Raw genomic sequence first — 15,782 nt, 5'->3', positions numbered from 1 at the left:
TAATTTAACAGCAGCTTTTAAAGCATGAAAGGATTTTTTGTGGTGATTACTAGATAAAGTAGTCTGCCACCACACCTAGAACACAATGAAAAAAATCTAAATACTGTTAAGTTAGTTATAAGAATTAGTAAGCATAATACTTTTAAAACTGGTTGTTTAAAAAAATTAAATAGTGAAATTACATATTTTCCTTAAAATTGCCTCCTAAATATTGAATTTAAAATTCTCTTTACTCGTCCTGCTTCTTAGTTTGTATTCTATGATTAATTTGGTAGTTCATTTTAGTAACATGAACTAAAGTTTGGTGATTGTTCTGATAACTTTTCTTTAACAGAAAGAATAAAAAAGAAAGAGAAAGGACAAATGAAAGGTATGAGAGACACACACTTATGAGTGACAAAAATTCTGGAAGAAAACTATATATGTCAATCTATTCAGAGTAGTATTAAGAGTTCTCTCCATAATTTTATATTAATATTAAATTATATTTCCTAGATATTGCTTACCCAGCCATTGAATTTTCAGAAGAAGGATCACATATGGATGACTCTTCAGATTTTATGCTGGTTTTCTTTGTAGAGAGATCTAACACTCCATCCCCTATAATTTTTGCAAGAGAAAAAACTTTATATTTGTGACAGGTAATCCTTAACATTTTAACATTTCATATTTTGATGATCTACTAATTCATGACCTAAAAATTAACACTTGTATTTGACACATGGCCATCACCAACTCATCTTGTGGTTTTAGCAACAATACATGACTGGGAAGGCACTACATAGGAAAAAAGAACAGAGAAGGAGCTGGCACTGCCAAGTGATATGAAGAAACAAAGAGACTAGATATAAAATGTTTAAAATCCACCCTTGGTCACCTTTTCCACTGTTCTGCAGTGAACAGCCATTGACTGCTCATTCAATAGAAACATGACTGCTTCCTATTCAAGGCTGCCCAGATGATGCTTTGGCAAAGTAGGAATACGTTGAACAAAACAGAAAGCATAGAAAATATGATGATGAAGAAGAAAGCAATAATTAGCATTTACTAGGATAGTAATATGTGGAACACATACTTTAGGTAATCTGTGACTCTATGTACAACCAATCTATTTTTTAGAACTCAGCATAAAATTTTCCTGTTTTAAATAACTGAAATGTACAACAGTTGAATCACTGCCTATGTAATGTATTGTGGTTATATCTGTGATTGGATGAAGACACAATATAACATTTTAGGAAAAGTAAACTGTTAGGAAACAACTGCATATGTATTTGTTACTAACATGTAGTTATTTTTATTACTATTATAATGTTGAATTTACATAGATGAAGCTTCAATGATTCAGATATGTTGTTAATCTGATAAACTTCAAAATAAAAAAGAATAAACTATGAATTTAAAACACAGCAATACATACTGGGAATATATCTCTACAGATAGCTAAAAAATTGAAAATTAAAGCTACAAGAAATAATTTTAAGAAAACCCATGTTTAAAAAATATACTAAAAAATTCAACTAGGTTTAAAAATTTAATTATGTGCAAAGCACTGTTTCAGGAACTTGGAGACCAGCAGTAAAAAAAAGGTATACAAAGTACCTATCCTCCTGGTGCTTGTGATCTAGTTAGGTAATTCATACACCACCACCACTGACAACAACCATATTTCAGGTTGATGATCAGTGCTACTTAGGAAAAATAAAGCAGAGTGAGCTGACAGAGTAATGAGGGTAGGACTAAGGCAGCTGCTATTTTATCAGGTATTATCAGTAAAGGCCTCTTGGGCTTGAACAGAGTCCTGAACAAAGTGACAGTACCAACCAAGCAGATTATCTTGGGGTAAGCTTGTAGAAGGATCAGTTTGTGCAAAGGCTATGATATGGAATCATATCTGGAATGTTTAAGGAACAGCAAAGAGGCCAGGGTGACTAGAGTGGAGTAAGAAGACTGTGAGAGATGAAATCAGAAATCAGGCAGATCACATAGGGCCTTGTAGGCCATGGTAAGAAATTTTATTTTGAAAGATAAGAAACCACTGGAGGATTCTAAGCATAAATCTGGCACAATTTTAATTTATGTTTTTAAAGGATCAATCTGCTGTGGGGAGAATGGACTGCAAGGGGCTAAGGGGGGAACAGGGACACCTGTTGGGAAAGTGCTATGCTATTTCTCACCTCTAGGCTTTCACACTTTCAGTTAGTTTCCTCTGCCTAGAAGTCTCTTAATCCTCTCCTTCTATCCCCACACTCATCCTAATAGTCACCAAATCTTACTCATTATTCAGTCATTCATGACACAACTTGAACTTGGTTGTCATTATTCTAGGTTCCTATACTTGCAACACTTACCTAGAGTATTTAGCATTTAGCAGGCTATATTCTAGTTGCTTATTGACTTATTAGTGTTAGCCACCAGACTATAAGCTATGTGAAGGCAGAGATCATGTCTATTTTATTTACTGATGTATCCCCACTGCCTACAACAGTGGCTGGCACACAGTAAGTGTTCAATAAATATTTGCTGGAAAGAATTGAGAGGAACTAGAAGGAATTCAGTTATTGCTAGAGGTTAGAATGCCTAGATTGAAAGGGTAAAAAGGGAGACTGGACAAATAAAGTACATGGTATATACTACCTTAAAAAATTATTAAATGAAGTGTCTCGCCCCAGTTTATCCATTCAGCCCAATCTTAGGCTTAGTCAACAACTTATCTCAACCATCACACTTCCTGTATATCTAAACCACTTGCAGTTCCTCAAACATGCTATGTGGTGTCAGGTCTCTCAAACTGCAGTGCATGGTTCCCTCTGCCTAGAATGCTCTTTCCACTTTTCAACTTGCCAAACGCCTCATCTTTAAAGATCCAGATCCCCCCACAAGTAGAATCTTAGTGTTCACCTTGTCAACAGCATCCTGTAACACTTACGACACTCTCATGCAATTTTTGATTTACGTATCTTTTTCTTCCACGAGACTGAATTCCTCAAGGTCAGGAATCCTGACTTACTCATTTGTGTTTCATAAACAAAAGTAGAGTGCTATAACCTACTAAAATAGAGAAATGAATGTTGTCTTCTCCTTTACTATCTCATTTCTCTTCTTCAGCACTTAAAATTTTACTATCTTAAGGTCTTATAAGACCATCTTCAAAAAAGTCATTACTACCTAATCCATATTCAGATTTATCACTGAATTCACTCGTTTTGATTCTGCTCGTTTTATGTAGTTTATAGCATATAAAATACACTCTTCATAAGTGTGTTATTCCTTGTCAATGTTACAGAATAAATTAATGAATTTCTCCAGTTCTAAATTTTAGACTTTTGATATGGTCGATTTCAGGTTAACTACTCCACAAACCATAAATAAGGAGGTGCAGAGAACTCCTTCTCTCTCTCCTTTATATTAACTATGAAAACTAGGCTGTAGCTCCCTAGCTAGGACAGTAAAGGTATTCTTGTCCTTTTTGGACCACTCCTTGATTGCTGGTTTGATAGCTAATTTCAGTCTTGAGGATGAGCTAGACTTAAGCCCTGCTCCATCTTTAAAAGAACTATGGTTTAAAAGAAGTTTAAAAGGACTTCTTCTTTAGGAACTCTAAACAGTGGCCCAGGTGAGAAATGCTTTTATCTTTTTTCCATAACCCATTCTCCATACTTAGGCTGCCCATGTTATATATAAAAAATCTCACTTTTTGTTAGTGGTTTTGTCACCTATATTAAAGTATTTTGCTGGTATCATGATTCTTTTTTCCATCATAAAGGCTGTGGCTCAAGAGCTAGAAAAATCATAAAGAGTAACCCCTAGGATTATCTGAAATAGAAAAACAAAAACAGTAAGAGAAGGGGAGAAATAACTTGGGAACTAGGATTAAGAAAAAGAAAATATCAGAAATGGCAAAAAAGGGCATTTTCTTGCCTCTGCTGCTGATTTGCACCTATCAGCATCACTTCTTCACAATGGAGATATCACATAACTAGATTGTTTTGTGTGTATACATTTTCAAAGTACTAATAATTAACTTGATGGATAAAAAGTAAGCACCTATCATGCTAAATGCTTCAGGGCAACAGAAAATAAGTAGAAGACAGAAAGAGAGACTGAAATTTATTTACCATTCACCTATTGGTAGGTACTTAGGCTGTTTTAGGTTTTCACTATTACAAACAATTCTGAAGCAAAAATCCTTCTAAATGTTTTCTTGTGTTTACGTATAAGAATTTTTCTAAGATGCACACCTAGGAGTGTAAGTGCTGGACAGAAGGGTATACATTTTGAACTTCTGTAGATATTACTAAAATTTTTTCCATAACCTTGACAACACTTGGTGTTGTTGAGATTTTTAATTTTTGCTAATCCGATGAGTAAGAAGAGCAAGTTGCAGGAGTAAATGAACATGAATGCTGGTATGCATTTACGTGAATCTCTAAAGCACATAAAACTATTTTGCTTAGAGATGCATAAATAGGTATTGTCAGAGGTTGCTTTCAAGGATAAACAAAAGGATGTGATAGTTCCTCAAGAGAAAACATATTAGAAGAAAATATGATCAAATAACACATTTATTCGTTCTGGGTGACAGGAACATGTTTATGACACTGCATTTTGCTGTATATAAGAAAATTTTCCAAATAATAAAAACAGATTGTTTCCATTTACTGGTTGTAGACCGAGCATTAACAACACAATTTAATTATCTCTCAGCAAACACTAGTGCAAAAGATATAGAATTAAAGAGAGGCTGATGTAATCTACCAACAAGGTCAGGTAATTGTCTACATGACACTACCAGATAACTTTAAAAATGGACTGGTGTTTGGAAAATTGAAACCATGACCAAATTAAGCAATTTCTTGAGTATCAACATTTTATTGGGTTAATTTTTTTGAGAATTTGCATTCCAAAACCAAGATTTGGATTTCTGTTTACAAATTATTCTCAGCTCTGTATTCTCCTGCAAATTCCTGATGAAGAATCTATTAAAAGCAGACAAATACAACCCTCATAATACAGAATTGTCTTTCACTCCTCCAAAGACACCATTCTTGCTCATCTCTTACCTGCCTCTGTCCATTCTTCAAAGTATGCTCTGTGCTCTCTTGGCCTGGCTAACTTTAACACATCCTTCCGGATCATTCCCTCAAAGAAGGTTTTCCTAATTTTTCCCCAGCCTTCTTTCATATTCCCATAGCACCCTTCATATTCTTCTATACTGTATTTATGATGTGTTATTATAATTTGCCTAGTTTAGCACCTGAAGCCCAATAGTACTGTGAGGATTTAGTAACTATGTTTACAATCTATTTACGATTTATATCCAATTAAGTATACTTATTTAGCTGATTTTCTCACAAGACTCACTTCTAAGCAAGGGCCTGAAAGCAACAGTAACTCAATAAAGACCAATTCACTGACTCATCAACAACTTGCTCAATTCTGTCACACCAATCCTAAGCATATAGCACTGCATACAGCAGACCCTGACTGACAAAATAATCATGAACTCAATGAACTTTGTTCAGCTAGTGAGAAAATGACAGCACAGTCAAAAAGTTGATATCTATATGGGAGAGAAGTTAGCTTCACACAAAGAGAAACTCCAGTTCAGTTAAAGAGGCCGAGAATGATTTTTAATCATCAATTTCTATATTCGTTAGGCTCTAATAACAGATTTTTCTTTAGGAATGTCAAGTTGATGATCACTAACCACTAAATTAAATATGAATATTAAAAACATATTTATTAACTCCTCACAATACTATTGGTCTCCGGTTGCTATACAAGACAAATTCATCAAGCTCAGTCCATACCTGAGTATGAACATGAGTTAAAAGACCTTCAAAAACACATTACTTATCATCAATATTAAAGATGTAAATATCAGTAAGATTCAGTACATGAAGGCAAGTGAATTTTAATGACAAAATATCACATACATTTTATGTTGTTTGGACAAGGGGAAAATATTCCAAATTAAATTTCATAATAACACTAATCACTAGCAATAAAACTTTCATCCAAATCAATGCAATATAACATTTCATGATGTTTGATGCAAACCTATGTTAATAGTTTTAATAAATACCTTAATACTATTTCTACTTTGTCTTTGATCACCTCTTATCTCTCTCCTTATATGGGTCTTCCTGTCTTTCTTTTAGCCCCTCAATGTATTGTTCTAGTCAGCCTTCAGCTCTTGTTTTTCCCTACTGTACTCTCTAGAAGATTCCCCTGATTTCAAATATTAATCATTTATATTTAACTGATTCTAGAAAACAGAGCTTATATAAAAATCTAAATATATAAAACCATAACATTTTTATAGTGTGCAGAACACCACTCTAAGAGCATTATATGTCTTAACCCCACTTAGGGCTCACACGACCCAATATATAAATAGGTTTTATTTATTTGCAATTTTTAATGATAAAACTGAAGCAAAAGAGGTTTTAATTATCTTGCCCAAGATAACTGTAAGTAGTGAAATGCCATTCAAACTCAGGCAGTTATTCCAGACTCTGTATTCAACTACAATTCTAATCTGTGTAATGTTTTAAAAAGTCAAGTTACAATGTTGGTAATGGCGCAATAAATTTGCCACCATCACACATTACCAGTTTAGGAACAAATGCTTTTCTAAATAATCTAGTAATATGCTATCAAAAATCTTAAAAATGTTCACACTACTCTAGGCATCTATCTTAAGAAAATAGTATTTAACATTTAAGTGGTTTTATATACAAAGATATACCAAAGATTTCAATATTACTGATAAGTACAAATATATATAAAATACACACTTAATATAATCTCGCTAATTTTCTGCTTTCCCCAAGTTTGCCATAATGAGCATATATTTATGAAGAAACCCCGCAAACTTATTAACAAAATAATACCGAAGTGTAAAAGCAATCACTTGGGTTTATCCAAATTTTATTTCAAAATTGTTTTTGTTACTTGTTTAACCACTGAGTTAAAGTTTCAGGGTCATGGAGGAAATAATATAATATCAGAGTAGCACATCAATTAAGCTTTAACATTGGTTTTTCCTTCCTTCATTTGCCTTCTTCTGCATATCAAACACTTTTTTAAAGGGAAGAATTATTGCTTTCTCAATGTGTTTTTATTTAGTGCATACATAGCTGAAATCCCATAGAATTCACTCACCTACTATTTACTAATAATGACAAGGGACAAAATAAATCAGAGTGAAGTGCTTACAGTAAATTTAGGATGTAAAAATTAATAATACTAAATTTAATTAGGAAATATTACTGGTAAAATTAAACAAGGTTTCAGCACTTCCACCATATGCCATTTTAGAATTTCATTGCAGTTATTTTTTTTTCTTCAGTTATTCCTACAAATACTGAGCTAAAGCAAAGTTTCAAAAGGCTTCAAGTCAATACCTTGAAAAATATTTTAAAAAACACACTCTCTTTTTTATCCCATGTATTGTACTGTGTATTATGTAAGTTTAAGTTTCAACCAAACATTTAAAATGTGGGATGTATACTTATTACAACATCATATTGGAAGACTTTAGATTTGCTAGCCCTTAACATGCTCATCTAAAATTGATTTATGAGTTTTAAAAATCTTTTTATTAAAATACAACATTCATAACAAGAATGAACCTAACTACACAATTTAATGAATTTTCACAAACTGAACATTTCGATGTAAATAGCATGTAGATCACCACCATCAACCCAGAAGCCCCCCATCGTCCCCCATCGTATCTCCTCTGGTCCTAACTTACACCTACCTCCACTATCTTGACTTCTAACAGCTTTATGCATGCTGTTTTATGCAGCAATTTCACGTCTAGGAATATGTCCTAAGGTAAAAATTAAGACTGACTGCAAAATACCAGCTCGAGCATGTTCACTAATATACCTGAAGATACAGAATTAAGTATAATGTGATCCTTCCAGAAAATTGAACACTATTCAGCTAAGTAGATCAATTTAAGTATTAAAATGGATCTGCAGAGAAACAGTAACATATGGATATTTAAAAAATACAACTTATAGATGATTATATAATGAATGATTTGTGAGAATGAGCTCTGGGAGGAGAGAGTGAGTGTGTGTAAGTGTGTGTGTTGAGTATGTTTTTCCAGAAAATGATTTGGAAGGATTGAAAACCGAAGCAGTTACCTCTGGGTGGATAAATAAAAGATCAATGCATAGCTTTACAGTTCATTCATTTGATTAATATTTATTGCATGGTTATAATATGCCAGTCATTTTTCTAAATGGCACAAAGGAAACAGTAGGGAGCAAAACAGAAAATGTTCCTGCTCTCATGTAATTTACATTCTAGTAGAACAAAGCAAAGTCAATAAAATATTAATTTCACAAGGTGGTAAGGCCTTACAATGAAAATAAAACACAGTGACAGAACAGAATAATAACAATGGCAGGTGGGAAGAGGTTACTATGTTGGAATAAATGATCATTTAAAGCCTCTGGGAAGATGACTTGCTCTTTCTTAAAAAAGAAATTTAATTGAGATACCTTTCAAAAATGCAAAAATATAGAATGATTCCTTCTATCCACTCTTCAGTTTATACAATTACCTAAATTTTTGCTACACTTTCTCTATTTATCTCTATCTACTTAAGTATTTTAAAGTTAATTCCAGCTGTCACATCATTTCTATATTCTTATGCATCTTTAAACATATGAACATTTTTGTACATAACTATAAAAATTCCTTGTTATCACCTAATACGTAGTTTGTACTGAATTTCCTCTAGTGAGTCCAAAATGTCTTTTTACAGTTTGTATGTTCAAATTAGGAGCTAATTTGTCTGTGTTATTCTTGATGGCTATGTCTCTTAAAATGTATAGCAGCCCTTTCCCTCACTGTTTAAAATAATGACACTGACTTTTTGAAGAGGCCAGGTCATCAGTTCTACTAGAGAATGTCTGACACTATGGTTTGTTCTTTTTGCTCTCCTATGGTGTCATTTACTTTGCTCTAAAGCAAATGGTTCTCAAACTTTTGGTTCTCACGATCTCTTCACTCTTACAAATTACTGTGGACCTCAAAGAACTTTTGTTTAGGTGAGTTATAATATTTACCATATTATAAATTAAACTAATTAAAAACTTTAAATATTTGTAATTGATAACTCTATAAATGTTAATGTTTATAAAAACATTTTAATGAAAAATAACTGTCAAAATAAAGTGAGAACTTTAAAAAATAATTTTGCAAATCTTTTAAATGCCTAGCTTCTATTAAGCTTCTTGTTTAATAGGAGACAGCTGGATTCTCATATATGCTTCTGTATTCAATGTGTTCAGAAATCATACATCAGCCTCTGACTGACTGCACTACACACTTGTGAGAGAATGAGAGTGAAAAGGGCAAATAATATGTTATTATTAGTTTTGACCTGGTGTATCCCCTGGAAGAGTTTCAGAGACACTGAGGGCTTCCTGGACCACACTTGAGAACCATTGACCTAAAAAATCGCTTAGATTCATGTTCAACGTCTCTGGCAGGAATACTTCACAAGTGATGTATAAAGTCTGTTTCTAATGATGCTTAAGTGATCAGTGTATTCTGATGACAACAGCCTGACCTCTCCATTGTAACGTTCCCCAAGCAACCTCTCCTCTAATAGTTTTATCTTCTGATAATGTTTGATTCAGTTATCTTACTAAGCATTGCAAAATAAAAATATTTAAAGTCTGTCATGTCTGCCATATTTATTAACTGAAATTCTTCTTTAAGAATCTTCCTCAAAAGACTATTTGGTTGTCCTGAAATACAATTTGTAAAAGCAAAGCAAAATAAATGCTTTAACTCTTTCCTCTAATTGCTCATTTTCAAAGTAAGGAGTTGGTATGCTATGCTTCTCCAGTGTAGACTAATGACTTTGAGGGGCACCTTTTTTGGGGGAGGATTATCATGAACTAATGGATTTTAAAACATTCAACATGTTTCAGTTGAAACTGTTCTTCCTTCTGATGCTTAAATGTTCTCTTATTTGGCCAATGGGGAACCCTTAATGTTGCCTCCTGCATTTGGTTGACAAATTAGTCTTTGGCACGTCCTTGCTTGCTGGCACAAGATGTTCCAGGCTCATCCTGTACATTTCCTGATCCAGACCTGGATTCCAAGGAAGCCTATTTCCCTTTAAGGGAAAATAATGTTTAGAAGACCACAATCTTGGTCTAAATTCAATGCCACTGAGCTGTCGTGTTATTGCTTTTAGAATATTTCAGTGGTCAGACTAAGAAATGCACATTTTTGAAAAGAAAAAAAAATCATGAGTTTGCAGTGACATTTCCAATCTACACATATGTAATATTACAGGGTGCTTACTTTGATTTTACACTTGTCTGTTTCTTCTCTTACCCTGAAAATCTTGGTTTCCCAAAACAATGTTAACCTGATTATATATTTGATTTATCCTAGAGATCCAAAATAACAAACAATGGCAATATTATTACTAATATTACTAAAAGAAGTTTAGAATTTCTTTGAAGCACTCTTTTGTCCTTAGAATATATTCCACCAAGAATGTATAGTCAAAATACTGGGTAAAGTCACCTGACATCATTCTTTTCTTAGTGTTAATATATTACTAACTTGATGCAGCTATGCTCATTTGTTACATTCTTTTTCAAATTTTAGGGATTGCTTTAACTTTAAAAAAATGCTTATTCTTTGGGATCTGAACATTTATATAAAACTACATAACAAGGTCCATTCACAACACTTCTATCCTGCCTCCTCAGCCTCATTTACTTCATTCCCTGATAGGTTTTATCTTTCCTGCTTTGTTTATACAAAAAGAGAACATATATATACTGTTCTGCATCTTGCTTTTATCTCCTAAAACTTGAAAATGTCACTAAAAAGGGATCTTTCTCACCCTTTTTATTCAAATGCTCGGTTTTCCACTGTGTGGATGTACAATAATTTAGTTAACCATTTGGGTTACTTCTAATCCCTTGCTATGTAAGTAATGTTGCCCAATGAATAACCTTGAGTGTATACCATTGATATTTGTGTAAGTGTAATTATAGGCTCAATTCCTTGAAGTGAGATTTCTGGCTCAAAGAGTAAATGCATATATAATTTTAACATGTATTGTCAATTCCCCTCCATAAGGATTCTACCAGTTTGTATTCCCCTAGTAATGAGAATTACTAGAGAGTGCTTGTTTCTTCACAGTCTCACCAGAAAGATTATGTTGTTAAACTTGAATTCTTATCAGTCTGATAGGTGTGAACCATATATGACTGTATTTCCTATGAGTTTATAAGTGTGTTTCCCTACGTTTAAAGTCTTTTAAAACCTCTTCTTCTATGAATTGACAGTAAAACAATGCTCATTTTTCTATCACTGGTATATCTTTCACTTCTCAATTTTTGAAACTCTTAATGCATCAGAATATTAGTCCTTTATTTTGTAATATAAATTATAAATATTTTTTTCATAGACTACTGTTTCTCTTTTGATTTTTCTGATGGTGTTTTCTTCTTTATCACCCAGAAGTTATTTTTATACACTGGAATTTATTATTGTCTTATTGTTAAGCTGATATTCTAGCTAAGATATAAATGATGAAGAGGGCCAAGCCAGAGAAAGAAGAAGATCTAAAGGCAGAATAATCCAGGAAAGCCATCAGCAAGAGTGAAGGTTCAGAGATGAAGTAAGCTTAGAATGTGTCCAAAACAGACAGATAGTGTGACTTGCACATACTAAGCCAGGAAGAGAGGAAAAGGAGTTAAGTCCAGAGGGGTAGACAGGGACAAGGTCTTAGCAAAGCCATGTAGGTCATGGAAAGAAAACTTAAATTTTGTTCTTCATGTAATAGAAAACTAAGAGGAAGATTTAAATATAGAGTAATATCAGCTTTACTTTATTCAAGCTGTTATTTTGAACCCCATTTTGGCACACTGATAACTTCAAAGTTAAGGTACATATTATGAAAGCTGTATTTGGAGGGAAAATACATGAAAAAAATTATAAGGGCAATAAAAGCTCAGTGAATTATCACCTGGAAACCATGTGGTGATAGAGTGGCTAATTTTATATCAAACTATAACAAATATTCAGGAAAAATGTAATGGCTATAAAGAAATTGATTTCTTTTTCTTTTTATACTTCGTACAGCTAATTAGGTTAGTCAAGTGACAGTTACATGGTAAATAACATTTATTTATGGAATTTCTGAACTTAAACTGCATGGCTTTTTGTGATATTCTTTACAAAACAGAAAAGAGAAAAATCCAGCTTAAATATACCATAACAATTATATTTCTTGACACTCTATAATCTGACTTTAGGGAAAAGCTTTGACTAGTCTCTTGATTTTTAAGTGACTGAGACAATCTTCATACAGTTCCTCAAACATACCTGATTTGCTCCTGCCTTCTTTGATTTCTGATATTTTTTTCTCTGTTTCTGATATTTCTTCTGCCTGGAATGCCCTGCCCTCAGATCTTCATGTGGAGGACCTTCTTCTCATTATTCAATTCTCTGTTCAAACTCACTTCTTCTGGGAGGCTTTCCTGACCACCTTACCTAAAATAATCCTCTCAAATCACTCTTGATATCTTGCTTATTGATTCTTTTTGTAAAATTAGGGGCACGCTGACAGGCATATTTCAAAACAGTAACAAATAACTTCTGGAAATGGAAAAATAATAACAAATTAGAACCTCAAGACAAAGGTTAAACAGTGATTAGAATAGCTCAAGAGGGAATCAGTGAATTGGAGATAGTTCTAAATTAAGTAATCAGGATATAACACAAAGGGACAAAGAAGTGGAAGATATGAAAGAGAAGATAAGAGATATGAAGGATAGAATGAGAGGATACAAAATATGTCTCAGTAAATTTTGACAAGAGAAAAAATGGGAGCTGTATTACATTGAAAAGATAATGGCTGAAAAAATCACAATTGATAAAAGAAATTTGTCCTCGGTTTTAGAAATGATAGGACTTCCAAGCAGAATGAAGAAAAGAAATCTACACCCGGGACTTCCCTGGTGGCACAGTAGTTAAGAATCTGCCTACTAATGCAGGGGACATGGGTATGAGCCCGGGTCTGGGAAGATCCCACATGCCGCGGAGAAACTAAGCCCATGCGCCACAATTACTGAGCCTGCACTCTAGAGCCCACGAGCCACAACTACTAAGCCCATGTGCCACAACTACTGAAGCCCATGCACCTAGAGCCTGTGCTCTGCAAAAAGAGAATCCACCATGATGAGAAGCCCGTGCACCGCAATGAAGAGTAGCCCCCACCCACCGCAACTAGAGAAAGCCCTCATGCAGCAATGAAGACCCAATACAGCCAATAAATAAATAAATAAAAGGAAAAAAATAATAAAGAAATCTATACCCAAACATATCCAGGACAACCTGCAAAAAAGCATAAACAAAACACAGAGAGAAAAGTGAGAGAGACATGCTAATAAAAAAAGTGTGTAAAGATTGCCTACAAAGAAAAGACTATTTGTTGGGTGGTTATAGCAAAAATAGAAGCCAAGACACTATCATGGTAGAAGTGCTAAGAAAATAATAATAGTCAGCTTAGACTTGTGTACCCAGAAAAAAAACTCTTTGAAGATCAAGGTTAAAAAAAAAAAGAATAAGAAACTGGAAAAATAATCCCAAAGGTTTACTACCCGTAGACCTTTATTAAAAGGATCTCTGGAGCCTGTGCAGCCTGCCACTGCCAACATCCCGTGATCCAGGGACAACTTCCCCAGGAGAACACAGGGCACGCCTCAGGCTGTTGCAACTTCACCCTGGCCTCTGCAGCCCCAGACTCACCCCGCATTCCATACCCCTCCCTCTCCCCAGCCTGAGTGAGCCAGAGCCCCCTAATCAGCTGCTACTTTAACCCCGTCCTGTCTGAGCAAAGAACAGACGCCCTCAGGTGACCTACAAGCAGCGGAGGGGCCAAATCCAAAGCTGGGCCCGGGGAGCTGTGCCAACAAAGAAGAGAAAGGGAAATAAAATGGACAACCTGGAAGAAATGGACAAATTCTTAGAAAAGCACAACCTTCCAAGACTGAACCATGAAGAAATAGAAAATATAAACAGACAAATCACAAGCACTGAAATTGAGACTGTGATTAAAAATTTTCCAACAAACAAAAGCCCAGGACCACATGGCTTCACAGGTGAATGCTATCAAACATTTAGAGAAGAGCTAATACCTATCCTTCTTAAACACTTCCAAAACATAGCAGAGGGAGCAACACTCCTAAACTCATTCTAAGAGGCCACCATCACCCTGATACAAAACCAAAGATGTCACAAAGAAAGAAAACGACAGGTCAATATCACTGATGAACATAGATGCAAAAATTCTCAACAAAACACTAGCAAACAGAATCCAACAGCATATTAAAAGGATCATACACCATGATCAAGTGGGGTTTATCCCAGGAATGCAAGGATTCTTCAATATACACAAATCAATCAATGTGATACACCATATTAACAAACTGAAGAATAAAAACCATATGATCATCTCAAGAGATGCAGAAAAATCTTTTGACAAAATTCAACACGCATTTATGATAAAAACCCTGCAGAAAGTAGGCATAGAGGGAACTTTCCTCAACATAATAAAGGCCATATATGAAAAACCTACAGCCAACATCGTTCTCAATGGTGAGAAACTGAAAAGCATTTCCTCTAAACTCAGGAACAGGACAAGGTTGTCCACTCTCACCACTATTATTCAACATAGCTTTGGAAGATTTAGCCAAGGAAATCAGAGAAGAAAAAGAAATAAAAGGAACCCAAACTGGAAAAGAAGAAGTAAAGCTGTCACTATCTGCAGATGACATGATACTATATACATAGAGAATCCTAAAGATGCTATCAGAAAACTACTACAGCTAATCAGTGAACCTGGTAAAGTAGCAGGATACAAAATTAATGCACAGAAATCTCTGGCATTCCTATACACTAATGATGAAAAATCTGAAAGAGAACTTAAGGAATCACTCCCATTTACCACTGCAACAAAAAGAAAAAAATATCTAGAAATAAACCTACCTAAGGAGACAAAAGAACTATATGCAGAAAACTGTAAGACACTGATGAAAGAAATTAAAGATGATACACAGATGGAGAGATGTACCATGTTCTTGGATTGGAAGAATCACACTGTGAAAATGACTCTACTACCCAAAGCAATCTACAGATTCAGTGCAATCCCTATCAAACTACCAATGGCATTTTTCACAGAACTAGAACAAAAAATTTCACAATCTATATGGAAACATAAAAGACCCTGAATAGCCAAAGCAATCTTGAGAAAGAAAAACGGAGCTGGAGGAATCAGGCTCCTGGACTTCAAACTGTACTACAAAGCTACATTAATCAAGACAGTATGGTACTGGCACAAAAACAGAAATATAGATCAATGGAACAGGACAGAAAGCCCAGAGATAAACCCACGCACAAATAGTCACCTTATTTTTTATTTTTTTATTTTTGCAGTACGTGGGCCTCTCACTGTTGTGGCCTCTCCCATTGCGGAGCACAGGCTCCGGACGCGCAGGCTCAGCGGCCATGGCTCATGGGCCCAGCTGCTCCGCGGCATGTGGGATCTTCCCGGACCGGGGCACGAACCCGTGTCCCCTGCATCGGCAGGCAGACTCTCAACCACTGTGCCACCAGAGAAGCCCGGTCACCTTATTTTAGATAAAGGAGGCAAAAACATACAATGGAGAAAAGACAGCCTCTTCAATAAGTGGTGCTGGGAAAACTGGACAGCTACA

The 15,782-nt window shown here is 34.7% G+C and overlaps 1 protein-coding gene across 10 annotated transcripts in view; it reads right to left on the bottom strand.

Annotated features, from left to right (window-relative positions):
- Positions 1 to 15,782, bottom strand: part of LCORL (ligand dependent nuclear receptor corepressor like) — a 182,431-nt gene that overhangs the window by 30,518 nt on the left and 136,131 nt on the right. For 8 of the 10 annotated variants that reach the window (XM_081245507.1, XM_081245498.1, XM_081245501.1 and 5 more), the window contains one exon: positions 507 to 600. The exons of the other annotated variants lie outside the window; for them this stretch is intronic. In XM_081245507.1, the coding sequence (XP_081101633.1) occupies positions 507 to 600 (94 nt within the window). The remainder of the gene's footprint in view (positions 1 to 506; positions 601 to 15,782) is intronic. 10 annotated transcript variants of the gene reach the window in all.

The sequence above is a fragment of the Mesoplodon bidens genome, assembly GCF_964165515.1.
Source record: "Mesoplodon bidens genome assembly, chromosome: 1".
Classification (NCBI taxonomy): domain Eukaryota; kingdom Metazoa; phylum Chordata; class Mammalia; order Artiodactyla; family Ziphiidae; genus Mesoplodon; species Mesoplodon bidens.
The sequence above is the reverse complement of the archived record's forward strand: the minus strand, read 5'-3'. Positions and strand labels throughout refer to the sequence as shown.